The sequence below is a fragment of the Sus scrofa genome, chromosome 7, assembly GCF_000003025.6.
Source record: "Sus scrofa isolate TJ Tabasco breed Duroc chromosome 7, Sscrofa11.1, whole genome shotgun sequence".
Lineage (NCBI taxonomy): Eukaryota > Metazoa > Chordata > Mammalia > Artiodactyla > Suidae > Sus > Sus scrofa.
The window spans coordinates 26,562,031-26,589,170 of NC_010449.5; the positions used below are offsets into that span (position 1 = coordinate 26,562,031).

The 27,140-nt window shown below is 40.8% G+C and overlaps 1 protein-coding gene across 36 annotated transcripts in view; it reads right to left on the minus strand.

Moving 5' to 3' along the window:
• Positions 772-27,140, minus strand: part of MLIP (muscular LMNA interacting protein) — a 239,016-nt gene continuing 212,647 nt past the window's right edge. For 29 of the 36 annotated variants that reach the window (XM_021098546.1, XM_021098542.1, XM_021098545.1 and 26 more), the window contains 2 exons: positions 11,800-11,853; positions 772-1,089 (listed from right to left, as the gene is read on the minus strand). In XM_021098546.1, coding sequence (XP_020954205.1) covers positions 1,084-1,089; positions 11,800-11,853 — 60 coding nt within the window. In that variant the 3' untranslated portion in view covers positions 772-1,083. The remainder of the gene's footprint in view (positions 1,090-11,799; positions 11,854-27,140) is intronic. The other 7 variants (XM_021098525.1, XM_021098552.1, XM_021098539.1 and 4 more) reach the window with 1 other exon arrangement.

Sequence of the window (27,140 nt, forward strand, 5' to 3'; positions counted from 1 at the left end):
AAGACCCGTGGAGGAGGAAGCAGGCCAGTTGCTCTTCTGCAGGCAACTCTCTCGGCTTTGCCGTGGACAGGATGACAGGGGGTTGGAGCAGTGGTCTGAGGGAGCTGAGGTTCAGACAGAGCTGGCTTCACAGGGAGCATGGGTTGTGTGCAAGTGTAAGTAGCCTTTTCGGAAACTCCTCTGCTACCAGGAGCTCACTGTCCAGAACGGCTGTGGGCTCTTCCTTAGAGTCTTACCCTACTTGCCAGAAAGCTACAAAAAGGAAACCACCTAGACAGGGTGAGGGCAGGTTACTGGGGATGGCAGCTGGGAAAGAAACGGAACACAGCCAATATGGGGGTCATCAGGCGTGCTGGAGGGTGGGCTCCCAAGACTGTCCCCACAGTGTGGTTGGCTCCATGGTTTGGGCTGCTCCCAGGAGGATGGGTACAAACAACCTCCAAAGTAGCCTTTGCAAGAATCATGTAGTGACAGACCGAGAGGCAGTAATGGTAGAAACACTGCAGCAACACGACCTCCACATGAATGTCTGTCTTGTCAGGCACAGGACCCGAGCAGAACAGGAAAACAGCGTTGTCTTTTGTGAAATAACTCTCTCACGGTCAACAGCTCCCCAGTGAACTCCTGCAAGCAGGCAGGGACTCGGTTTTTTTAAATTATTGTTCTTTTTTCTCCCCACATGTTAAAAAAATTAAGCAGAAAGGGATAAAACCTGATTCAGGAAGTAATGTACGCATTAAATAAAACTGAGGTTGAAAAATTGTCACACCATTCTATTTCCCCATGATTCTTCTTTATTTGGCTGTGAAACACTGGAGCACGTTAGCATTGCTGTCAGCTTAGTGGAAGGCATTAAAGGCTCTAACAGTGGTGCAGAAACTGTAGGTAAAGCTCTCCTAGGCCGGGTGTTTGTGAGTACTGCGATGTTACATGCCTGCAGGAAACTTTTTTTAGTCCATAAGGGAAACACTAAGACGGTAAAAATATGGGTTAAACCTGGTAAAGGTTACATCTAGCAAGTGATTAGCACCAGCGTTTCAGAAAACTTCAGCCCCGGTCTGTGTTTTCACTTCTGCTCCATCTTCATTGCTGCAAAAGAAAAGCGTCATCAGATTAACGGAGATGGGTAATTGTAAACCGCTATGCCCCCAAATGTAACCATTCATATTCAGTATAACATTTCATGTAGAGCAGGAATTTTTTTTTTTTTTTTCCGCAGTAGCTGTTTTCTTGTTATACAGTTAATAGCAGGATAAAGGCATGGAGCTGTACCTTGACATTAGACCCTGATCTAGAGAGAGAGAGAGTGAGAAAGAGCATTCAGCAGAGCAGTTCTGGCCTCCCACATTGGGCAATGGTGGCTTTGAGAAGCTGGGCCACCGCAAGGAGAGCAGCCCTGCCGTATCCCACGCGCAACTCCCCACCCTTCCATTGCTTAGCTGCTGCCCAAACCCTTTCCTTCAGCATTGACGGCATTAACCCCTGAAATGTAACGTCTAAAGCATGGAGGAGACAAGATAAAGTGAAGTGGGATTGGATTAAGTCCCAGGTTTTGCAAAATGGAGCATTACAAAAAGACAGAGCCAGTAAATGAAGCTCTTGCCTTTTTTTCATATATTGATCCAATCGGTTTTATAAGGCGGCTACACAAGCTACACAAGATAGTGTGATTTCAATGATTTCTCTATCCATCAGTCTGTATGTTCCCATTTAATGGGGTTACACTGTCTGGAGGAGATAAGATAAACAGGTCACCCTGATACCAGAGATAAGATATTAGTTGAGACAAAAGAAAATCCCAGAGATGAGAACAGAAGAAAAATTTTGTTCTAAAACTGTACTCTAAACAGAACAAGGTGATGCAATGGTACCCACGGAAGGAAACGACCATAACTTTGTTACTTCCAGGTGCCGATGCACGGCTGTCAGTAAGGCCTCCCAAAAGGGCTGATGGAAAATAAGGGAGGTCAGTTGATCTTCTGCAGGTAGTGTTCTCTGTTTTGTCCAGGACTGGATCACAGGGTTAAGAAGCCATGGTCCGAGAGACCTGCACCTCAGAGCTGGCTCCCGGGGGAACGGGGGTATGTGCAAGGCGTAGGAAAGCAGACAGGAAACCCGCATGGGGCGTGGCCAAGTGGCAGAGCAGGATGGAGAAACAGCGAGGAGAACTACATTTGTTAGAGTAGAAGGAAGGGGTGGAGAAAAAGGGGCTAATATAAGGGGTGGCTCCCCTCCAGCCCTGATGTGCGCTGGCCCTAGTCCTAGAATAAGTGAGTGGGAGCTTCCATCATCTGGATTCTCTGAGGCTGTAGAATGAAAGGAGAAAATGACTCAGTGACATCTTTTCTTTCTAACAAGTAAAAACTATTTCCTTCTTAAATTTTCCTAAGAGTAGCAACCTTGGGTTGCTACAAGAGATTTAAAGAAATCATCATTCAGCTAACACTTATTACAGGCTATGCATTTAGATGCTAAGCACTTTACATGCATGAATGCGGATCTTCACCATAATCCTTTGATCTCATTTTACAGAGGATGATATTGAAGCTCCAAAGATTAACTATTGCGCCCAAGGCCAGAGTATGTGAAATTAAACCCCAGTTTGTTCCATGTCCCCTATTTGCTTTTGTTGTTCACTAGTCATTAGGGTGTTGTGGCCATATTAAAACATCTATCGTGTCTAGCTTACAGATGTAAACTCTTTGCTACCAGAGGAGTTTAAACAGAAGATTTATAAGGATCTACTTGTAGACAGGGTTATAATATTCAATAAAATATTAGATGAAATGCCCTCTCAATTCTCTTTCAAAGGTAATATTTCATAATTACACTTTTTTTTTGCCTTTTTTAGGGGCCGTACCCACAGTTTATGGAGGTCCCATATTCCCAGACTAGGGGTCGAATCAGAGCTATAGACACCAGCCTACGCCACAGCCACAGCACGGTCAGATCCGAGCCACATCTGCGATCTACACCACATCTCACAGCAATGCTTGATCCTTAACCCACTGAGCGAGGCCAGAGATTGAACCAGCAACCTCATGGTTACCCGTCGGATTCATTTCCACTGCCCACAACAGCCACAACAGGAACTCCGTATACAAATAATTAGATCGTGTTGAAGAGGAATTCATACTCGGACACCATGCAGGCAAACTCAGCACTATTTCTCAGCTCTGCCTGAAACCACCGGAAGAGCCAAGGAATATTTGGTACCACAATGCAGGAGCTAGTTTGAAATGACACATTATGCCATGATAGGTAGTCCTGATTTTTGGGACATTTTGTGACATTTTTAACTCTACCAATCTCAATATAGGTAAAGAGCTAAATTACTTAGTAAAAACAAATGTTGGAACATTTAAGAAAGATGAAGGTCATTAATAAAATAAATAAATCCTTATGCTCAGACTAGCCTCTTGCCAGTGAAGGGTCAGCATTGTATTATATTACCAGTGGAACAACACACTTATTTTGGATAAGAAAATGTAAATGTGAAAGAACTTAAGTCATTTGGAAAATTACAATTTTGAAGGGAATCACATTCCAAATTTTGTTTTGTTTAGCGTTAACTTTGAGTAATAAGTGACATAGTGTTGTGAAACTTTAAGCCGATATGACAGAAAGCACTTTTTAAAGAATGTGCTGTGTAATTTGATTTTTTATTCCCTTTTAAGACAAAACCAACTGTGAATATTCCTATCCACAAAACGAAAGCAAAATGATCCACATATGTGTTCTTGTAAATATGAAACCAGACTTCATGTACTCTGAGCAAAAAGTAATTTCCAGAAAATGTATATCATAATTTATTAACTACTATATATTCTTTTTTTTCCTGAAAGATGTTAAATGTATTTTAGGAGTTCTCTGGTGGCCTAGCTGTTAAGCATCTGGCATTGTCACTGCTGTGGTGAGGGTTCTGTCCCTCTCCTGGAAACTTCCAATGCCATGGACACAGCCAAAAGATTTTTGTTTTTTTTCTTTTGTCTTTTTAGGGCCGCACCCACAGCATATGGCGGTTCCCAGGCTAAGGGTGGAATTGAAGCTGTAGCTGCTGGCCTACACCACAACCACAGCAACGTAGGATCCAGTCCATGTCTGTGACCTACACCACAGCTCACTGCAACGCTGGATCCTTAACCCACTGAGTGAGGCCAGGGATCAAACCCTAGTCCTCATGGATTCTAGTCTGGTTTGTTAACCACTGAGGCATGACGGAAACTCCCCACAGATTTTTTTTCTTTTTTTTAAGTATATTTTGGACATTTATATAACTACTAACTTTGGGGTAAAAATTCAAGATCTAGGAGTTCCCATTGTGGCTCTGCAGGTTAAGAATCTGACCGGCATCCATGAGGATGCAGGTTCTATCCCTAGGCCTCGTTCAGTGGGTTAAGGATCCTGTGTTGCCCTGAGCTGTGGTGTAGGTCGAAGATGCAACTCGGCTCAGATCTGATGTTGCTGTGGCTACAGCGTAGGCCAGCAGCTGTAGCTCTGATTAAACCCCTAGACTGGGAACCTCCGTATGCCACAGGAGCAGCCCTAAAAAGCAAAAAAAAAAAAAAAAAAAAAAAAAATCTAGTATCAACATTTATTATCCATAAGCAAGAAGCAATAGAACTAAGTAAGATCTTCAGTAACTAAGATTCTGTAAAGGTAGCCTGGTAGGTGGAGAATGAGAGGCTAATGAACTCCAGGGAACACAGCATCAGATCTGGGGTCAAAAATATTTAATATCTGGATGACCTGAGCTCCAAATAAATTAATTGACTCTGATTCTATTATTTTTGTTTGTTGAGCTTGAAAAACCAGCACACACAGGAATGTCTCTCCTTCTACTTGCTAGCTTCTGTTTCGCTTTACCACATGTCACTACAATACAAAACCCAACATTAATTTATAGAGGTGACTTTGAAGGAGAAACCCCAATGTGTCAACCCTCCACCTCTATTGTAATATTTTCAATTGAGTCCCTAGAAAAGAAAAATCAGTGAGACTTGTTTCTTTGGCTGTCTCAGCATCAGCCCCTCTGATTTCAGTTCTGCCTCTGGGTCGGTCGCAGGTGTAAGGACCAACAGAAATTTTTAAAAAAAGGCTTGATTTTCCTTGTTGAAAACAAGGGCAGAGATTTCCCTCCTTGGTTCTTATAGCATTTATTCTGGAAAACTTGTCTTTATAAATACATCCTTCTCTCTTTGAAATGTAGAAAAATCCTTTTGAAAACTAGGTGGGCATTTTGTCAGCTTTAAGACTCAGGAAATTCTTTCTCAAGGACTTAAGAACCATCTCCTTTGAAGGCAAACATCCAAGGGAGATAACAGCCTTATCTTCTAGTTTCTCCTAGTGTCTGAGGGAAGGTAGGACCCTAACTTTAGCTGACACCTGGCTCTAAGTTGTAAAACCACCCCCTGTCATAAAGATTTGAGACTTTTATTTTCCTTTTATGTAACGCCAGTGAACTAACACAGAGGGTCACCTCCAATCACCAGGTGATTTATGGTGAACTGTGTGTAATAAATAGAACTTGTCGGGTCCTCTTACTTGAGGGTAAACTGAATTATTGTTTATCTTCAGAATATATATATATAATGGGTTAAACCTACTTGGCTATATGAAGGGTGATATTTCTTCTGTCTTTTTAATCTCTTAGTGTTTGTGACATTCTGGCTCAATGCTTATTCAGTGTACATTCTGCTTATTCAATATACATTCTGGTTCACTGCTAATCTAGTAATAAAAGTGTTTTTCTTTCTCTACTACCTTTGTGAAAGGGACTTCTGGGTTGGCAAAAAAAATTTTTGTTAATTTTATTTCCTTAACAGAGGGACACAGGAAGGTCACGTTGGGGGTCACTGATCCAAATCTGGAGGCAAGAATGTCCTTTTCTTTATTGATCCTTGCCCACCTGGATGCCTGGGCAAGGTGGCTGTCCTCTCAGGTATTCATATTAGGTGTCTTTATAAGACAAATCTACCCAGATCCTGTATAGCCAGTTGTCGACCAAAGCATATGAACCTTTTAATCGATAGGTATTAATATCCAGATTCCAAGTTCTTGCCTAAGGTTACAACCTTGAACATGGCATTCCAAGATTTATCAAAGCTTGATTTTGATAAATAATATTTATGGGAAATTGCCTGAAGGAAATAGAGTGGACCCATTCCTCTTGATCATTTCATTTTTACCCTTGAATCAAACCAGAAAATGAGAGTGGCTTCCGTGGATAAATATTTTTCCTTTTCAGTGTTCTCATCTGGAGAATAAAGGAATGAGACACTTGTCCCATAATTAGAACCTGAGACACCAAGGGAGGTTCTGAAAGTCAAAATAAATGGACACACAAAAAAATTATATACAACAAGGAGAAAGCCAGCCATAGACAGTCATTTTTCCAGCAGAACTATGATCTTGCCAACCCTTAAATGTTTATCCACAGTCTACAAAGGGAAGGAATAAGAGTACAGGAGAAGGATTTGCTTAGTATGTGTTTCATGGGCAGCTAGTGAATGATTAGCTCTCCAGTTGTGTTAATAACCAGTGGATCTGAAAGATCAGAACCAAATGCATCTAATCATGTTTTTGGAAATCAACTGACCCTCAGGTTAAAAATGAAATAGACCTAGTGCCACATCTAGCAGGTGATCTGAAGAGCAGTGGGTCTCTTTGTAATTTCATTCCCTAGCATGACCTTCATAGTTAAACCTATAGAGAGAGATGTATAGACTGCTGCTGGATCAGAGTTGCTGAATTCACCAGACATGATGACTATAATCAGAAATAATTGTTGCCACTAGAATTTAATTTTTTTCTAGGTAACTGTGATCAGAAACCATTTATCTCAGATGGAGCGTTTGCTTTAAATTAGATGGCGTTAGAAATACACCTGCTTGGAAATCACACCCTTGGTGTCAACAGCTGACATCTATGAAAGTGACCTTCTTTAAAAATTGGTCAGCCAGCTGATTACAATGGTTAAATTGATTATTTAGGGAATTTCAACCTCTTATTTGAGAGTTAATCAATGGCCCAACACTTTCTAAAGTGCCATATAAAATGCTAAATTAAACATTCTTTGGAACATATGAGTCCCCAGACCCAGACAAAGGCTATGCCCAACCCTAGCCTATGTATTTTCCAAATTTTGTATGGAACAGCAAAGGAAAAAGAAACAAATATTAGGTTTCACTAAGAGAATTAGAGTGAATCTCAATGTAGACCAAATCTCTCAAAATTAATCTACTGTAGGTTAAAATACAGGTACAAATTTTATGATATTAGGTACAAAGAACATGCGACTTAAATTTTTATTAAGTCAAGACATTCCCAAATTTCCCTTTGTGGCACAGTGGAAACAAACTTGACTAGTATCCAGGAGGATTCGAGTTCAATCCCTGGCCTTGCTCAGTGGGTGGGGGATCCAGCGTTGCTGTGAGCTGTGCTGTAGGTCGCAGACGCAGCTCAAATCCTGCATTGCTGTGGCTCTGGCGTAGGCCGGTGGCTACAGCTCTGACCTGACCCCTAGCCTGGGAACTTCCCTGTGCCTCAGGTGGGGGCCTAAAAAGCAAAAAACAAAACAAAACATTCCCCGAAGCAACATGTTTTACTTTCAAATTTTTGTTTCCAAGGTGGATCTGATTGGCTTTTATAGATTGCAAATGAAGGAGCTAGAATTTGAGGATCTCAACTCCTGCTGTACAGTTAAACCACTCACAGAGATTCTAAACCTGCCTTTGCCTACCTCTAGAGATTTTTTTTTTTTTTTAATGTCCACACCCATGGCAGAGGGAAGTTCCTAGGCCAGGGACTGAATCCGAGCTGCTACTGTGACCTACACCTCAGCTGCAGCAACACCAGATGCTTAACCCACTACACCAGGCCAGGGATTGAATTTGCTCTGCCACAGAGACAAGCAGGATCATTAACCCGCTGTATCACAGCAGGAACTCCCAGTTTTCTTGTTTGATGCTTTGCAGGTAAATAAATATCAAAGAGAAGGTTTGAAGAAAATATACAAGTAAATATTGCAATCTAACCACATGTCATAAGGAATTATAAAAAATTGTTAAATTGCTCCCAGATGTGCCGGTGTTACTAAGAAGTAAAATATAGCAGAGTAGATGCATAAAATGGTAGTTTGCATAATTATTTGAGTTTCTTTTAATACTAACAGTTAACCTCTCAAAATTGTAAAATTTCAAACTTCAGGGGGTTTTTTAATGGTGTTTTTCTAAATACTCTAAACATGAGAGTTGAAATCATTTTTTAGCAATCTTATATTTGGCTTCAGTTTCACCTCTAGGGTTGTGATAATTGGTGAAAAAAAAAAATACAAGAAGTTCCTGTTGTGATGCAGTGGAAACAAATCCGACTAGGAACCATGAGGTTGCGGGTTCAATATCTGGCCTTGTTTAGTGGGTTAACGATCTGGCGTTGCTGTGAGCTGTGTTGTGTAGGCCACAGACGGGCTCGGATCCAGCATTATTGTGGCTGTGGCATAGGCCGACACAGCAGCTAAAACTCTGATTAGACCCCTAGCCTGGGAATATCCATATGCCGCAAATGCGGTCCTAAAAAGCAAAAAAAAAAAAAAAAAAAAAGCAAAAACTACAATACTACATCTACCCTGTTCTTCTAAGCAACAGTCTTTAGCATTACCTAACATACAGAATTTCTTAATTCAGCATTTACTATTTGAACAACCGATTCTCTTTTTTTTAATTTATGTTTTTGGAGTACAGTTGATTTACACCATTGCGTTATTTACACTATTTCTCCTACACGGCACAGTGTGTCACTTATATATACATATACATTATTTTTAAATTTTTTTTCTTTTTCTCCTTCTTTTTGATCTCACCTGTGGCAAAGGAAAATTCCCAGGCCCGGGATGAAACCAGTGCCAAAGTCGTCACCCAAACCACCACAGAGACAACACTGGATCCTTTACCCACGGCATCATGGGAGAATCCTCATATTCTTTTCCATTATGGTTTATCACAGGATATTGAATAAATAGTTCCCTGTGTCATACAGTAGGAGGGCCTTGTTCTGATTTTCTATTATTATGTAGAAATACTCTTATTTGTATCTCCAGCCTTTGTAAACTTGAACCATTTTCATATTTAAAATAGAGCATTTGACTTTGTTTTTTAACATTCATCTAAATCTGCAAAATGTATTCAAACTTTCTCCTGTTGTTGGACATATAGGTTTGTCCAATTCTTTTAACTATTACACAACTTGCCACCATCACAGTGAAAGGACTAGCATATTTGATGAAGAATTAATCTCGGAGTTCCTGTCGTGGTGCAGTGGTTAATGAATCCGACTAGGAAACCATGAGGTTGCGGGTTTGGTCCCTGGCCTTGCTCAGTGGGTTAAAGATCCAGCGTTGCCATGAGCTGTGGTGTAGGTCACAGATGCGGCTTGGATCCCATGTTGCTGTGGCTCTGGGTAGGCCGGTGGCTACAGCTCCGATTGGACCCCTAGCCTGGGAAACTCCATATGCCGCGGGAGCAGCCCAAGAAATGGAAAAAAAAAAAAAAAAAAAGAATTAATCTCCTTAAAAAGTAAAGGGAGTTTGTAATTCAATAATCAAAATATTACCAGACCATGGAGTTCACATTGTAGCACAGCAGAAACAAATCCGAATAGTATCCATGAGGATGCGGGTTCAATCCCTGGCCTCATTCAGGGGGTTAAGGATCCATTGTTGCCATGAGCTGCAGTGTAGGTCACAGACACAGCTCGGGTATGGCGTTGCTGTGGCTGTGGTGTAGGCTGGCAGCTACAACTCCTATCAACCCCTAGCCTGGGAACCTCCATATGCCACAGGTGCGGCCCTAAAAAAAAAAAAAAAAAAAAAAAGCAAAAAGATAAAATAAAAATATTACCAAACTGATAAATGCATAACATGATGCAAAAGCAAAACAGAAAAATACAGAATTTTTAAAATGCAAATAAAAATGAAAGACAGTGTCCCTTTTTAAATTGCGAGGATTTTAAAAGAGAAAAAGGCTTAAGTAGTATAGAGATTTAGATAACGATAGCTGGATAGAGGAAGGTAGGTTAAGAGTACAGGCTTGGGACAATTATATCTGGATTCCATTCCTGACTGTGCAGACACTTGTCAGCTATTTGACTTTAGGCAATAAACGGATTCCCTCAGTTCCAGTTTCTTCATCTGTAAAATGGGGACAATAATACTTAACTAACAATGTTTTGTGGCGATTAAGTAAAATACTGCATACAAAGTGCATAACATGTTAACCTACAGTAAACTCCCAATAAAGTAGTAGTTATAATAATTCTCACTCCTGGCAACTGTGCACAGAAACGGGCATTATCACAGGCTTCTGGTAGGGTGAATTGCTACAGCTGTTCCATAATGCAACTTGCCTACACATATCAAAAGTTTTCCATATGTCCGTACTCATTAAACCAATAATCGTGGTTTAAAAAAACCAGAGATACAGTTAAGGATATAAAATTACACCTGTTCCTAACATGCCTTTAGATTTTAATGATGAAAGTTATAGCAGAGCGGCACATCGGTCCTGTATGATAGAGGTTTTGAAATCTGCAGAAATTTCAGGGATGTCATTTTATCAAAAGGGGATAATATGCCCTAAATTGTGGAAAATATCCTTCGAGGAAACATTCAGATTTTATTTAGAATTTTAATTGTGATTTTATTATTCCTATCACTCTTTTATATCTTTTTTTCCTAAACTCGAAGGCTACAAAATTGAACATTCCTCCTTTGTGAGGGTATCTGAAATGAATGAATGAGCTCCTTTATTACCTTCTTAAAGATAAGTCCTTTTAAAAGCACTGTTTTTCCCCTCACATTTACCACTTTGTTTGTTCAATTATTCTTGCTCTTAATTAACACAAAATTTAAAAAAATTTTTTTGCAAGATTTGTTAATCTCTTGGTATTGCATTTATAAAAGTAAAAAGGATTTTTAATTTATTTTTTGTCTGTCAGCTCAAAATGTGAATGTGGATTAACAGTAGTATGAAATTTGGAGACTATGTTTGAGACAGTATGCTTTTGCCTGTAGGCTATCCACCATATGCAAAATTCACTTAAGGGTTGGGAAAATGAGCTACCAAGAGGTACTGGGACCTCTAACTCAGAAGACACAGGTAAGGAGTTCCTGCAGTAGTTTGGCAGTAACTAACCTGAACAGTATCCATGAGGACCCAGGTTCCATCCCTGGCCTCGCTCAGTGGGTTAAGGATCTGGCTTGCTGTGAGCTGTGGTGTAGGTCGCAGATGTGGCTTGGATCGCATGTTGCTGTGGCTGTGGCGTAGGCCAGCATCTACAGCTCTGATTCAACCCCTAGCGTGGGAACTTCTATATGCTGCAAGTATGGCCTTAAAAAGACAAAAAAAAAAAAAAAAAAAAAAAAAAAGAAGAAGAAGAAGAAGACACATATAAGTATTATGGGACATCCACTGACCCTCTAGAAAAGAGAAGACAATAGTGGTGTCACATACGAATCCAAAGAGAAAATCACAAACACAGACAGGATAGAAGTTAGTTTGTGATCAAGGCGCTACCCACACAGGGCCCTCTAGTACCCCCTTCCCCTTTGAGACACAACAAGAATTTACTCATGTAACTATCAGATGCTTCTGAGCAAGACAAAGTAGACTAGTTCATTCTTTCTTTAAAATAAAAAACCACATGATTTTATTAATATTTAAAAAAAAGAAGATTGGCTTATTTCTACAATCTAATATCACACAGAAATGAATAACCAGATCTCCAACTGTATCTTACATTTACCTCTTTGGAATCAAGGGTTTCATATTCAGGAATAGGCACCATTGGATGACTCAGCTTCACAGAAAAGATGCCCAGGATAGGACCAGGGGTAGAAGGAGAAATAAATGTTGAAATTTTGTTATAGTTGATAGTTAAACAATGATGTTAAGTCTATTATTGCTGACAGTAGATTCTAACAAGTGTAAACATTAAGATTTGATCGTTATTAAAAACAAAGGAAGATATTCTTAACATAGGAAAAGATTTTAGCAGATGGTGAATACTTGGAGCCTCAGATCACATCTTATTTATCTCTGAGTCCCACATAAACTCTAACAGGGCTTGGCACACAGCACAGACAGTTATTAAATGCTAACTGAATGAATGGGAGTTCCGGTGGTGACTCAGCAGTAATGAACCCTACTAGCATCCACGAAGATGTGAGTTCGACCTCTGGCCTCCTTCACTGGATCCGGTTGCCATGAGCTGTGGTATAAGTCACAGATGTGGCTTGGATCTGGAGTTGCTGTGGCTGTGCTGTAGGCCAGCAGCTACAGCTCTAATTCAACCCCTACCTAGCCTGGGAGCTTCCATATGCTGCAGGCACAGCCTTAAAAAGACCAAAAAAAAAAAAAAAAAAAGCTTACTGAATGAATGAATGGTTAAAACACACTGACAGAGATCACAGAGAGACTATGACCTTAAATTTATGTTTCAACTCTCACAAGAGGCCTCAGATTGAAGAGTTCCAAAGCAAAAGAGGTAAATCATGCTGAGACCTGCAGGAAATGCAGATGCATCTGCAGATAGTACAAGCTTATGTGAAACGGAAAACATTGCACCTTATTGTAAACATCAGTAATCTCAAAACACAGGGACTTCATAAACATTGAGATCTTACTAGATGGGGCTATCATAATGCAGTTTGCAACACAGTGATATTTTAACAGAGGGAGGTTGTTGTGTTTATATAGGACTTTTTATTATTGCAACGGGTCTTCCGAGCATGACACATACCCTTAAACCTATTAAGAGAGAAGAAAGTCATAGATATGCAAGTGAAAGAGACAGAACAAGGCGCACAGATAAGAAGAGAGCAATCATTTGTAATAAATCTCTTTACCCCCTTTATTTTTGACCATCTCTCCTCACTCCAGTTTTAGGGTAACCAGCATACCTGATTTGCCAGGAATGTTCTTAGGTTCTACCACTGTCCTGGGCAAATCTGAGCTATGGAAACCATCAGCCCCCTTTCACTCTCAACCCGGCCCTGATTTGATGACTAAATCACTGGATCAGTGACCAGCCCCTGATGCTCCAGGGCCATTCAGAGGGTCCCAGCAATGTACACTTGGCCCCAAGAGGACACTAAGAGGACACCATTAATGGTGCCTGGGAGGCCAAGGAGGTCCCACCTCCTGTTCCCTGAAGCATCCCTCTGTTCCAGCTGATTTTCAAGAATGGAGCCTGCTTTCATTTAAAGCTTTTTTTTTTTTTTTTTTTTTTTTTTTTAAGGGCTGCACCCACAGTATGTGGAGATTCCCAGGCTAAGGATTAAATCGGAGCTGTAGCTGCTGGCCTATGCCACAGCCACAGCAACGCAGGATCTGAGCCATATCTGTGATCTACACCACAGCTCACGGCAATGCTAGACCCTTAACCCACTGAGCGAGGCCAGGGGTTGAATCTGCGTCCTCGTGGATGCTAGTCAGATTCGTGAACCACTGAGCCACGATGGGGACTCCTTAAAGCTATTTCTTCATTACCTCCCATCCATTACCCCATGTTCCAGCTATGAAATCCTCTGGTGTCATAATATCACAACTCCCACCTGCCTGAGACCATTAGTTTAATGTGGAAGTACGATCTGGCCTCAGAGCCAATGAAATCCAAAGAGCTTTCTAAAAACCAGCTGAAAGCACCTACTTTCTCCTGCTCATCAGGGTTCCTTGAGATCCTCAACCTGGCTTAAGATCAGTTGCTACATCCTGCTTCAAAGGCCCAACCCAGACAGACTAAGTGTTATGAAAATCATATGAATCACTGGCGTTTGTACAATGTCACATCCCCATTCTCCTAGACCCCTAAGATGGAATAGGACAAACATCCCCAAATTGGAAAATGTAGGAAAAATAATTGAGTGATGATGTGATATACATTTTACATCCTATTCCATCTTTCCAATATAGATATGCATTCATTTAAATCCATTTTATTTTAATCTTGAACTTCAAAAACTATGTCGTAACTCTCCTAATCCACAAAAGAGAATGGCAAATGACTGATCCTAATACACTGGTAATCCCCAAATCATTTATATTTGGCTTTGGAATGCTTTCTTCTCTTTATTGTCTTGGTCACAATAGATTTGCTTTTTTATTTTCCTCCAGGTGACCAAAAACATGACCCAACCTGATCAGATTTTTATGTCAACAAATATCACCATGGCTGATGGGCAGACTGTAGGTGTGGGAGGTGGGAATGGAAGATATTTAAGTAATCAGAAGTGTTGCCTCGGTGAATAGAATTAATTCCAGTTTTCCTGGTGACTCGAGACTCCTCTACCAAGTAGACAGGTTGATATTTTGTTGATTCGGGAAGAAAAATTGGGAAATGGTTCAGGGGAGTCATAAAGTTGGTAGGTGTGCTGAATGCAGAGTTTCTGTAAAGTATGAGGGCTAGAGATGTTGTGTGGGAAGAACAAACACGGTGTGAACATCTGCTCACAGTCAGAATGGGAGTGATGACCCTAAAACACTGAAACAAATCTCGTCTAAGTGGATGGCTTACAGCGAGTCGGTGGACACAGGAAGACAAAGAGAGTCCTCTAACTCTGTTTACTTGGTGGTGAGTATTCTGGAGAATTATTATTTTGTTTCCAAAAGGAAAAAAAAAAAACCTGGAAAGTTATTAATTTTATCATCAGGGATTTATTCAACATAGACAGATCAATGAAATGGAAAGCTCAGGTGAAATGAGACAAGACAGCCTTTAATCCTGGATGGAAACGCCAGTCCTGGATATCGTGTAACAGATTCATCAGACCTTTGCTCACTCACCACTGTGGGCTAATCAACAAGCTGTAATTGAATGAAACCTTCGGTTGAGTTTTATTACACTCTTGATCACAGCTGCCACCAAAAGAATAGAAAGCCTTGTGGCATGTTCGCCATCAGCGTAGGGCTTTCTTATAAACGTCACTGCTGCTCCAGCGCTAACCCAAACTTCTCCGACAAAGACAGACAAAACGCCCTCCAACCAACTGGAGCTATGAGACCCTTACAGCTGGAGCAAGAGAAAATATGCCAAATGAGGTGGAATCGCTTAATTCCGTCTTCGTCTACCTGAGCAATGGAATTCGGAGTTCTGGCTTGTGTGAAGCCGCGATGCCTCCTGTGTGAAGTAGATTGAAGTAGATTTCTTTGCCTGCCAGAAATGATGGAGCTGAGGAAGTGTTGCAAGAAATGTTCCCATTTTAAAACTGCCGAGAGTGCTACACCTGCTCTTTGGGATTGCTTTTTAGCTGAACCGCATCCCCTGGTAAACCTCCTTCACTCCATTTGTCTTCCGGAAGCTGTCCCCGCTCCCCACCGCCTACTTCTGTCCCCCGCTGAGATCTGTGAACTACTCAAGCTAGAATGTAACCTTCTTAAGAGTCTCTCTCAAAAATAAATGTGACAATTCCTGTAGTGATACTGACATTAAACACAGTTTTTTCATGAGTCACCATGGGCCTATGAGCCACTGGAAGTCCTGTGGGTTGGATGCTCTTCATCTTAAGTCTTTTGTACCTGGCACGGGGACCACCAGTACCGAGAGGACAAGGGTTGTGTATTGGGTAAATAAATTAGTAACGAGAGAGAGAAGGAGTGAAATAGAGAAAGGAGAGTATTCTGAGTTGCAAAACGAAAGCAATCCGTACGAGTAAAGAATTAGTAGTATTTACCACCTTCCCCAAAGTCTCCTTATTTGTGAGACACTTTGCAAACTAGAGATGTTTGAACCACCACTAATGCCCATGTGTGTTCTGTTTGACTCTCAGGATTCTTCTCCTTACATCAGACAGAGGAAGACAAATATCATGTGATATCATTTATATGTGGAATCTAAAAAAAATGGTATAAATGAACTTATTTACAGAACAGAAATAGACTCACAGGCATAGGAAACAAACTTATGGATACCAAAAGAGAAAGGGGGAGGACAGAGTAGGAGTTTGGGATTAGCAAATACCCACCACTAGACATCAAATAGATAAACAACAAGGACCTACTGTATAGCCCAGGGAACCATATTCAGTATCTTGTAATAACCTATAATGTACATCTGAAACTGATACAACATTGAAAATTAACCATCCTTTAAAAACGACAAAAATATTAGTAATAGTAGAAAAACAAATTTAGTTGTCTGTGTTTGAGTCTACAGATTCTACTTGTGGGTTTGTGTCCCTTTCTCTTGAGCTGCTCCAGGGTCCTGCAGCAGGAGATCTGCCATCGTCTTGATCTGTGCAGTGCTGCCCCTTTCAGATGAAGCTAATCCCCAAGTCAGCACAGGTTCCCACCGTGCCTACAGAGGGAGGCCCAGGGTCCGAGGTCACCTATGATCAGACTTATACATAAATGTCTGGTGTACTTCACTCACCTATGGGGTCTGCCTGGCCATACAAAGCCTTTGAGTCTTTAGTCCCTCATTTGCAATGTAACCCAAAGGAAGCACTAGGAGAGTCCTGTTAATTTCAGACTCTGACACAGTAGGTCCAGGGAGGGGCCTGGGTATCTGCATTGCTAATGGGATTCAGCCGATGCCAACATTCCAGGGGTTGAGGAGTGAGACCACAGCCGAGATTTTTGTATGAACTGATGGAACTGATGCTTTTCAAATTATTTATTCACAACTGAAATGAGCCATATTCACAATGTCCTAATGAATTCAGTTGCGCTGAAGTCGTGTAATTAAATACTTTACCACTGGTCTATTTTGTTGAGTATGTGCTCACGTGCCATTTTGCCGGGTGTTGGAAACGTAACAGTGAACAAACAGACATCATTCCTGCTCTTAAGAGACTGCAGTGCAGTACGAGTGGCAGATATTAAACTATATAATTGGGATTATATGGAAATAAACACAAAATAATGTGTTCTGAAGGACAAGTTCAGAGTGCTGCGAGGGTTCATGACAGATTAATTGGACCTGGCCTGGAAGGAAGAAGGAATCTCCGTGAGAGGCTGGACTCTCCAGGTAAGTCTCTTAGGAGTCATAAGAACGACGGAGTTCATGTGTGTGTGTGTGTGGGGGGAAATAGCTGAAAAGAAATTGCCATTGAGCTGATGGGAAGATGGGACATTCAGAGTAGATGGGCAACGTGGGTGAGAAAATCAGGAACCCGGGCTAGAGAATTACCATGAGGGATTCTGCTTGTACCCACTCCACTTCAGACGCCAAGGAGCAAGCCCTTGAAAGTGTTCACTAAATGAATCAAGGCTGTTAAATATGAGTTTGCCTCATTTCTCAGAAACACCGCAAGCTGCTTGAGACAGGGCTCACATGCTAGCTCTAGCTGATAGATTGCATTGCTCAAGATTCTACGTCTGGACCAAAACATGCCACTCCCACCACATGTCTTAAAGAGTTCATTCACATTAGCTGTTTTTTGTTTTTTTATTGTTAATTATAAAACAACTTCAGTAGCTTGAATTTTTTTTTCTTTTTCCAGCTGCACCTGGGGCATATGGAAGCTCCTGGGCTAGGAGCCCAATCAGATCCTCAGCTGCAGGCCTATACCACAGCCCCAGCAACACCAAATCCAAGGCACATCTGTGACCTATACCACAGCTTCAGCAATGCTGGATCCTTAACCCACTGAGTGGGGCCAGGGATTGACCCTGCATCCTCATGGATACTATGTTGGGTTCTTAACCCCCTGAGCCACAACTGGAAGTCCTCGAATATTTCTTTTTAAAATGTAAAGGTACAGCATCTTTTTTTTTTGGTGATGCCCAAGGGTTTGTACAATTGTCTATGCTACTAACTTCTGATGTAAACTGGGGAAAACCACTTTGTCTGTTGGCCTCAATTTTCTCATCTTTATTTTATTTTATTTATTTATTTTTTTTCCTTTTTTCTAGGGCCACTTCCTGCAGTATATGGAGGTTCCCAGGCTAGGGGGTCTAATCAGAGCTGTAGCCACCAGCCTACACCAGAGCCACAGCAATGTGGGATCCGAGCAGCATCTGCAACTTACACCACAGCTTACAGCAATGCTGGATCCTTAACCCACTGATCAAGGCCAGGGATCGAACCCGCAACCTCATGGTTCCTAGTCAGATTCGTTAACCACTGTGCCACGACGGGAACTCCTCTCATCTTTAAATTCTGGACACTACCTGGATGCGTTCAAGTTCCTTCTCTACTTGGATTATTCTGGGAGTCTGATAAGCAAGCAAAAATCTCTTCGTTGATAAGTGACACTAATCTGGGAAAAAAATCATTCTTCCTTTTTGGAATCTCCTATACTGAGCCATAGCTGAGGTGGCAGTTATGCCTACAGAGGTGGAAAAATGACCTCCTCCTGTATTCTTACCTGGGATCTTTAATATCAATTCTTAGCTGTGTTGCCTGCTCTGTGAACATTTATAAACATAATGAAGTTTCACCGCATTCCTCTGTTTACTCACTGAGTATTCTCATAGCCGGACCTGGGGTTTGGCACATGTTAACTGTTTTATAAGCCCACGGAAAATTCACTGATAAGTGCTTGTCATGAATATCATTATACAGGTGTCTAAGTGCCAATACCAGTAAGAAAACAGGAATTTTCTGCTATGATCTTTGTAATAGGTCTTTTAAGATATGACAAAATTCCCCAATTATATCATTTTTTTTCTTGGCCTTTTCTCTTCTGCCCTAGGAGGCCCAGACTCAAGACATGTTAGAATTCCCTCCTCCTCCAAAGACCATCTGCAAAAGGGCAGCAGGATGGAATTTTTCCATCTATATGTTCAGCCTGTTTTGGAAAGAAAACACCGCGGCCCTCTGCTTACTCACATTTTTCATCTAGAGTTGCTTCTTTCTCAAACAGAAAACCACTCCCTGAGGGGATTAACAATACCATTCATTTTCTTCATTGCACAGCTTCAAGTTGAAATGGAAGTGGAGCAAAATCTATGTTCTAACAACATTTTAGGACTCAAAATAAATTCCGGAACCTGAGATTGGAATAGACGAGGGAACATATTTGATATTCTCTTTCTTTCCTCTTTCCTTTAAGGGCACAATTAGTTGCATAGTACTAGAGGCAAAACATCCTTTTCAATTGTTTTCAGTATCTCGCTGACTTGAGTACAGCCATACACCAAAAGTCTCCTTCACAAAAGACAATGTTGGCGGAAGTTTTCTCCCCCTGTTCTCTCTCTTCCACAGAATAGAAGGGATATTAGCCATACAATTCCTGCCTCGCCTTAGCCCCACTCTGGCTGTTCCTAATTTGGAACGAGTTATCACGAGTTGCAAGAAACCTATTCTAGAACCTAGGAGTATGTCCAAGGATGTCAACTGGTGTATCACAAAAATCTGGAAGAGGGAGTTCCCGTCGTGGTGCAGTGGTTAACGAATCCGACTAGGAACCATGAGGTTGCGGGTTCGGTCCCTGCCCTTGCTCAGTGGGTTAACGATCCGGCGTTGCCGTGAGCTGTGGTGTAGGTTGCAGATGCGGCTCGGATCCCGCGTTGCTGTGGCTCTGGCGTAGGCCAGTGGCTACAGCTCCGATTCGACCCCTAGCCTGGGAACCTCCATATGCCGCGGGAGCGGCCCAAGAAATAGCAAAAAAAAAAAAAAAAAAAAATCTGGAAGAGGACATCTGAAGAGGAGGAACAGCCATGACTGGGATGGGGCCAGCCCTCCATCCACCTCCAGGGACCCCCAACCAGACCCCACCCTGTGCTCTCCTTACACTAAGCCTTCACAGTATTGCTAATGGTGTGAGGAGGGAGGCTGAGGAGGCAGAGGATGTGTGAAAGACTTGGAGTCAGAGGAGCTGAGGGTTGTATGTCTACAGGTCAAGTGGAATCTGCCTCCTGCGTGTTGCCTGCCAGCCCCGCCCACCTCCCTGGAGTTGGACCCGGTTCCTCCATCCCCACCTCTCCCTATGCATTACTGCAAACCACAATTCAGGAATGATGTAAGCACCTCCCAACACTCTTATCACATCTGTTATACACCTTTGATCTTTCAGGAAAACCCAGGTCCTCACGTCCCTTGCCCCAAAGATAACTCCTGCCAGACACTGCAACTTGATCTTAGATGACAGCCATTCCTGAGGGATTCCAACAGTCTCGCTTTCTTTCTTTCCTTTTCTTTCTTTCTTTGTTTTTTTCTTTTTTTTTTTTTTTTTTTTTTTGCTTTTCAAGGTCACACCCACGACATATAGAAGTTCCCATCCCAGGTGAGGGGTTGAATTGGAGCTGCAGCTGCCAGCCTCCATCATAGCCACAGCAACGCAGAATCTGAGCCACATCTGTGACCTACACCACAGCTTATGGCAACACCAGATACTTAACCCACTGAGTGAGGCCAGGGATCGAACCCCTGTCCTCATGGATACCAGTCAGAGTCATTGCAGCTGAGCTACAACAGGAAATCCCAGCCTTGATTTCTTGAGCCTTGTTTGTAATCTAAGATCTCCCCTCTGGAGAATCTGTCTTCTTTTATTCCCTGCTATGTTCTTGCTGGAATCACATCCTAAAGCCATGGAAGCTCTTTATCCAAGCTTCACATCACAAAATAGGTGGAGTATTTACTGAGTGGCTCAGAAGCTTATAGAAAAACTCTATGCATCTTGTTATGCTATGTTAGTAGGTTTCAGCCATTCCAGAGTGAGAGTTTTTGAAAATCAGGTAAAAATGCTACTAAATTTGTCTAAGATTTTTATTACTGAGAATTTTATACACTGTTAAAATGTAATATAAATACAGAAGCATAATATATATTCTCAGTTGTACAAGGCCTCAGAATATTTGCCAAATAAAGACCCACCTTGAAACTTTCTTAAATCAAGGACTCAAATAAGGAGTTCCCATTGTGGTGCAGCAGAAATGAATCTGACTAGTATCCATGAGGACACGGGCCTGATCCCTGGCCTTACACTGTGGATTGGGAATTTGGCATTGCTGTGGCTGTGGCTGTGGCTGGCAGCTGTAGCTCCTATTCAGCCTCTAGCCTGGGAACTTCCGTATGCCATAATTGAGGCCCTAAAAACCAAAAAAAAAAAAGGACTCAAATAAGATAAACACAGAAGGATGCAGCAAGAAATAGAAAGAAGAAATATGAAAGAAGAAATAAAACACCTTGACACCTTGAGTCAGTGTATCATTGCCACTAAAAAAAGCCACCAAAAACTATGGAAAAGAAAGAGAGAAATTATAACCATAACCTACCAGAAGTAAAAATCTGGAATTGGATGATATCAATAAGATTAAAGACAATGGAAGGGGCCAAATGAGCTTGTCTTACTGGTAGAAGACATAGATACTGATAAAGGTGTATAAAAATGAGCATGAGCCCAAAGCTACAGGCAATATAGTAACAAAGGAGGATGAATAAATTCTAAACTAACAAAGTAAAACCATATCTCTTGGATGGAAAGAAGAGATAAGAAATTATAGTCATGGAGAATGTAAAATCATATGGCAGAATTAACATCATATAATAAGATAATATCATAGGAAAAGTCTCTCATAGCAAAATGAAAAATCAAGATGGGAGAAAATATATGCTCAGTAAGAGATGCACACAAATAAGAAGACATATAAAAGCTGATAATAAAAGGAAGAAAGATTTAACTGTCCAATATGCGCCAAAATAAAACCAGAAGAGCAGCATTATGATCTTTAAAATGGAATTCAATAAAAATATTTTATAAGGGACAAAAAATAATTACATACTGGTAAAAATCACTGAACAGGAAGACCATTATAAACATACATTCCTAATAATACAGTCCCCACGTTTTAAGATTTCACAACAGTTGACCTGTAATACTTTGAGAGCAAAGTGTCATCTTATACATCATTTGAAAATAAGCTCGAGTTAAGTAAGTGTTTCATTGCCCAATGGGAGTATTTTTAAACCTGAGAGAAGGTTTAATCCCACTTTGCTGTCTTTCTCCCACGAAGGCGATTTCTGTTGCAGTCACAGGACATACGGAACGTATGTCTTAGAAAGGCAAACGGGTATCGTTATTTGAAGGCGGTTCATGAAGTGTCTGAGCTGTACTTTAACCAGTCACACGTGGGTAGATGTCAACACATTTAGCAATCTGAAACCACTATATGGTCCTATTTTAGTAAAAGGAGTAAAAGAGTGGTCACATGCAGCAAGATGAAGCAACAGAGGAAAATTTTGCCCTGCAGTTTCAAAGTAAGAGACTCCTTAACTACATAAACGCCCCATATCATACATGGCCTCCGTTGCGTGGAATAAGTAAAAGGGTAACGCAGTGAGGCCGACAACTAGGTTGAACTACGTGAAAAGGATAAAATCGATGTTGTACTAGGTGGAGAGCAATTGAATAATGCAGTTTCATATGGATGAACCTCATATAAAAGATTTGAGAAAAGGAACAGTGTTAAAAGAAGATAAGCAACTATGTTCAAAGGTAAATACAATACATACATATACCTATTTACATGTATATGCTGAAGCGAGCACAGAAGACATGTATCTTAAAGACTTCATTTGCAAAGACAAATGCCTCTTTTGGGGATTTCATTCTATTTCTGAGCCCACAGCATCCTCCTTCCCCAGACCATACCTGCAGCTAGGAAGGGCATCCTAACACCGAGTTCTTTGACCCTCTTACCACACCAAGGCCCACAATGGGTGACAACTGATAAGAGGTGCCTAAGGGCAGTTCCTTTGTCTCCAGGGTGGATAACCTTGCAAGCGGTGCTCAGAGCCCTCTCCCCCAAAGCTGGCCTAAGACGACCCTTGCTCTGTTCCTTGCCCTTCCCAATCAGGATGCACACCCTTCCTTACATTTTTCTGAAGAGCCACAGCCTCAGCAAATCAGAAACTCCTGAACCCCTGTATCAGGCTGTGCTCTGAAGACACCATGCCACTGAGATGGGGAAGGTGGCATCTGAGTGCTATGAAACACAGGGAGCTCATCTCTTCTTAGTGCCTCCATCGCAACAAGCTGCAAACTGATGGCATTTTATCTTCTCTCTGCCTATGAAACACAGGCAGGGCCAACCAGGACTAAGAGGCCAGCATGTTATTTTACAAGAGCTTTAAAACTCATCTTTCTCCAAGCATACTTTTGCTCAGTAAAAATGCCATCCAGCCTTTCTCTTACTATACATCTCTTTCGGAATTTTTTTTTTTTTTTTTGTATTTTTAGTGCTGCAGCCATGGCCTGTGGAAGTTCCCAGGTAAGGGGTCAAATTGCAGCTGCAGCTGCAGGCCTATGCCACAGCCACAGCAATGCCAGATCTCAGCTGCCTCTGCAACCTATGCTACAGCTTGCAGCAACACCAGATGCATAACCCACTGAGCAAGGTGAAGGATCGAGCCTGCATTCCCATGGATACTAGTTGGGTTCCTAACCCACTAAGCCAGAACAGGAACTCCTGGATTAGCACATTCTTCATTTTTAAAGTGATTAATTAAAGATGTTACGATGAAACCTTTTCGTTAGATGACACACATGCGCTCAGGCACAGGTACATAAGAAACGGATTGTTCTCTGTTTCCTGGAAGAAACATAGAAGTCAATCGCTTATGATCGTATTAAGTACATTCTTAAATGATAACTGACAATTACATAACCCAAAACACGCCTGGTTTCAAACGCCAGCTTGTCATTAAGGCATCGAGAGTGTGGAGAGGTTCTTTTTGCCCTCTAGTGGAGAACCTAACAAAATATGATTAATACTTTCTTTTTCAGAACCACGTCTATTTAAAATACCTGCTCATTGGCATTCATTTTTTTTTTAATGTGAAAAGTCCATTTAATTTGCATTTAGCCATTTTAAACAGCATGTTCTTTCTGAACATATTATACCCATTCATCCATTTTGAAAACAGTTTGGCAAACAGGGCTTATGTTTTAGTTCCCTGAAAAATCTCAAAACATTAAAAACCAATTTTGCGTTTACAGAGCTTTTTCTCCGATTCCACCCACCTCAAAGCGTTTCTCTTTCATAGCATCTTAAGAGTTACCCAATTCCCATTAACTCCAAAAGTTGTTAGAAAAGTTTCAGCACTGAGAGCAAAGCAGTTTATCTCCATGATGATAGAAAATAAATTACCTTGGTTTATTCACACAGAAGGATTTCTAATTATGCAGACAGAAGACAAACAGACATTATTAATGAGGAGGAGAAAAGGAGGTTTTGCTTCCAAAATTCAAGATGATTTTTTTCAGTAAATGTGGCCACCTCAGCACACGTTTGTCATCGTATTAGAGAAATAGGGGCTCTCTTAGCCACAAACCTTTGGACCTGTGGCTGCCAAGAGAAGGTTGGAGCCTGAGGGGTGAAATGGGGAAAAAGCATGTGGTTTGTGATAAACCCAGGTTCTGACAACCACTCACACCAGACCCGTGGGTGCATCACTCAGCACCTTCAGTTTCTGAGTCTTCTTCAGTTTCCTCATCTGGAGACTGAAGGAAGTCAGACAGCCTCGGCGATCACTTACTTCCTGTTCTGAGGTTTCCGTCCTGTCATTGGACCAGATGTAAATGGTCAAATGATTGATTTGATAGGATTCCAGGCTAGAGGCATCCAAGAAGGCAGCAATGCAGCTTCATTAACAGATTTTTTTTTTGGGGGGGGGAGTTTCTTAAGGAAAATTTGTCAAGTACCAGCTTTTAAGCTAGTTCTTTGGAATCCCACATACATTATTTATACTTTCTTAGCCTCAGTTTCTTCAGATGTAAAATAAAGGGGATAAAACCTACTTGATGATTGCTTTGAAACGTAAATAAAATATTGGCCATATCTAAATATCAATTCCTTTCCTACCAAATCTCAGGGACCCCCCCCCCCCCCCGTCTCACTCCCTGCTTTCTTCTCATACGTTCAGATGTGCCATGACTCTCGGAGGGCAGGGCAGAACTGGCAGCAGTCTTATTTCTTGTTAACTTCAAGCCATAGTTTCCGATTCCAGTGGTTTCTTCATTACTCTGACCTGCTTTCATTTTTTCAAGCTCACCCTGTTCCTCTTCTTTCCTAACTGGAACCCTTTTCCCCACGCTGCTCCCTCTGATGGGATGCTCAGCCCAGCATCCTTTGCTTCCTTTCAAACCTCGGCTGAGACATCATTTTCTCATTAAGTCCTTCCTGGTTCATTGGACTAGATTAGGACCTCTGTTCTATGTACTCTGTCCTAACTACTCATCTTCTGCCCAGCAGTTATCACAGTTACCATGTACAATGATTTTTTTTTTTTGCTTATTTGTTTAATTTCTGTTTTTCCCGAATAGAATAAATACCTGGCAAAGGCTCTTGCTTTCCAGTGCATGACCAGCATAGGCATAGTACTTTGCAAATAAAGACTACTCAATACATCTGTGAAATGGATAAATAACCATGCTTTGTCAGCTTCCAGACTCCAGGGTTCCTAGACTTTGTGTTGGAATTAAGAAGTTGCAACATCTATGCTCTTTGTTATTGGTGGGGTATTAGGCTAACTAATGGACAAAGATTTTGTAACCTTGAACCAAATCACTTAATTTAATGCCCATTTTCTCCATCTGAAGCTATGCCCAGCTGTAAACTGCTTATCTCAAAGAGATGTTGCTTTATTCTTGAAATACATTTGTAAAAGATGTTCCACCTCTTTAGATCTACATATTTACAGCTTATTTTAGAAAAGCAAAATTTTATTTCAAAGCCGCCTCAGCCTTTGAACCAGTTGGTGAAAGATAGAATTACTTTAGATTTTCCCTTCTCCAGCTAAGTCATAATCTGCTTTAATTTCCATTGATTGATTTCTGTTAAAATATCAAAAGAAACCTCAGAAAAGAAATCTCATTTCAGAGGAGCTACTAAAAAGTTTAACCCATGTTGGAAATATGCCTTGAATCTTAATATTTTAATTCACTTATTGAATTTCTATAGATTCACAGTCAATTCTCTGAGTAGCTATGCAATGATTATGCCAGCTAAGATACTCCCAATAATGGTAAAAATAAAAACTTTATGAATGAAGTAAATTTGCAAATTAAGGACCTGAAGGTAACCAAGCGGGGAAGAAGCAATGAATGAGAAAAGTCAGTATTTATAGGCTGAAATATTCAAAAGGTTTAAAGAAAGGATGGTCATGATTTAGGAAGCGGCCTAAAGGCAGTATATGGAGAGACCTGTTCCTCTGACCCATCCTGGGTATGAAAGTTTCTTTGCTTTTTTCTGTCTTCCAGCCTCATTCAAAGTCCATGCACCAACCCCCCTAATACAAATACTCCGTGATGTGAAAACAAAAGTCAGTAGGACCTGACTCCCCCAAAGAGTTGACTGTCTATTATGACTGTGTTTTTTCCCTTCCTATTTCTGAAACTGTGTATTTCTCATTCATAATACATGTTCTAGGTAGCTTCTTTGCTATTCTAACAGATGTCTCACCCTTGGCTTCTTATAAAGGGAGTGATCCTTTACGTAGAAAAGACAAATAGTGGGATGGAATGGGGCTGAAAAAAAAGAGTTCATCACTTTTTCATCATAGGCAAGTTATATTTCCTTTTTATTCTTAATCTACAATCTCAAAAGCAGCTACTTGGAAAAGAGCCTAATAAAAATGGATCAGCAAATAGTCTGTTGACATATCATAACGATAAAATACATTTCAAGCAAAATGCTTCATCTTTCTTAGCAAATATAATTCTAATATAAAGGATTGTTATATTTTAAAATCTCTTTTTATGAAAAAAAGCCCTTTAATTTCTTAAAAAGTAAATCACAGGAAAGTACATGTTGGCAGCTCTGGTATTTTTTCAAAGGAGAAATGACTTTTAATAATTGAAGCAGTGCACTGGGAAAAAAATATGTTCCTTCTGATTCAGTAAGTCCAGGAATACTGGATGTATAAATACTCAGGCCAACTGTAAATGTTACAAGCACACGGGAACAATTTTGATTAAGAACTCAACCTTACATTTTATAACTTATTCTAATTTCAAAAAACTCTGTGACCTGAGTTAATATAATTTAGCAGTTGTGTTTCCTTTTACTTACTAGGAGTTTTCTGAGAAAAAAATCAATTATAATCAAACACTTATAAAGATGTCAGTATAAAAAGTTTTTCTTTGTAAAACTGCTTTTCATAATAAAGTTCATTTTCTTGATAAATCATTACAGAATTTATAA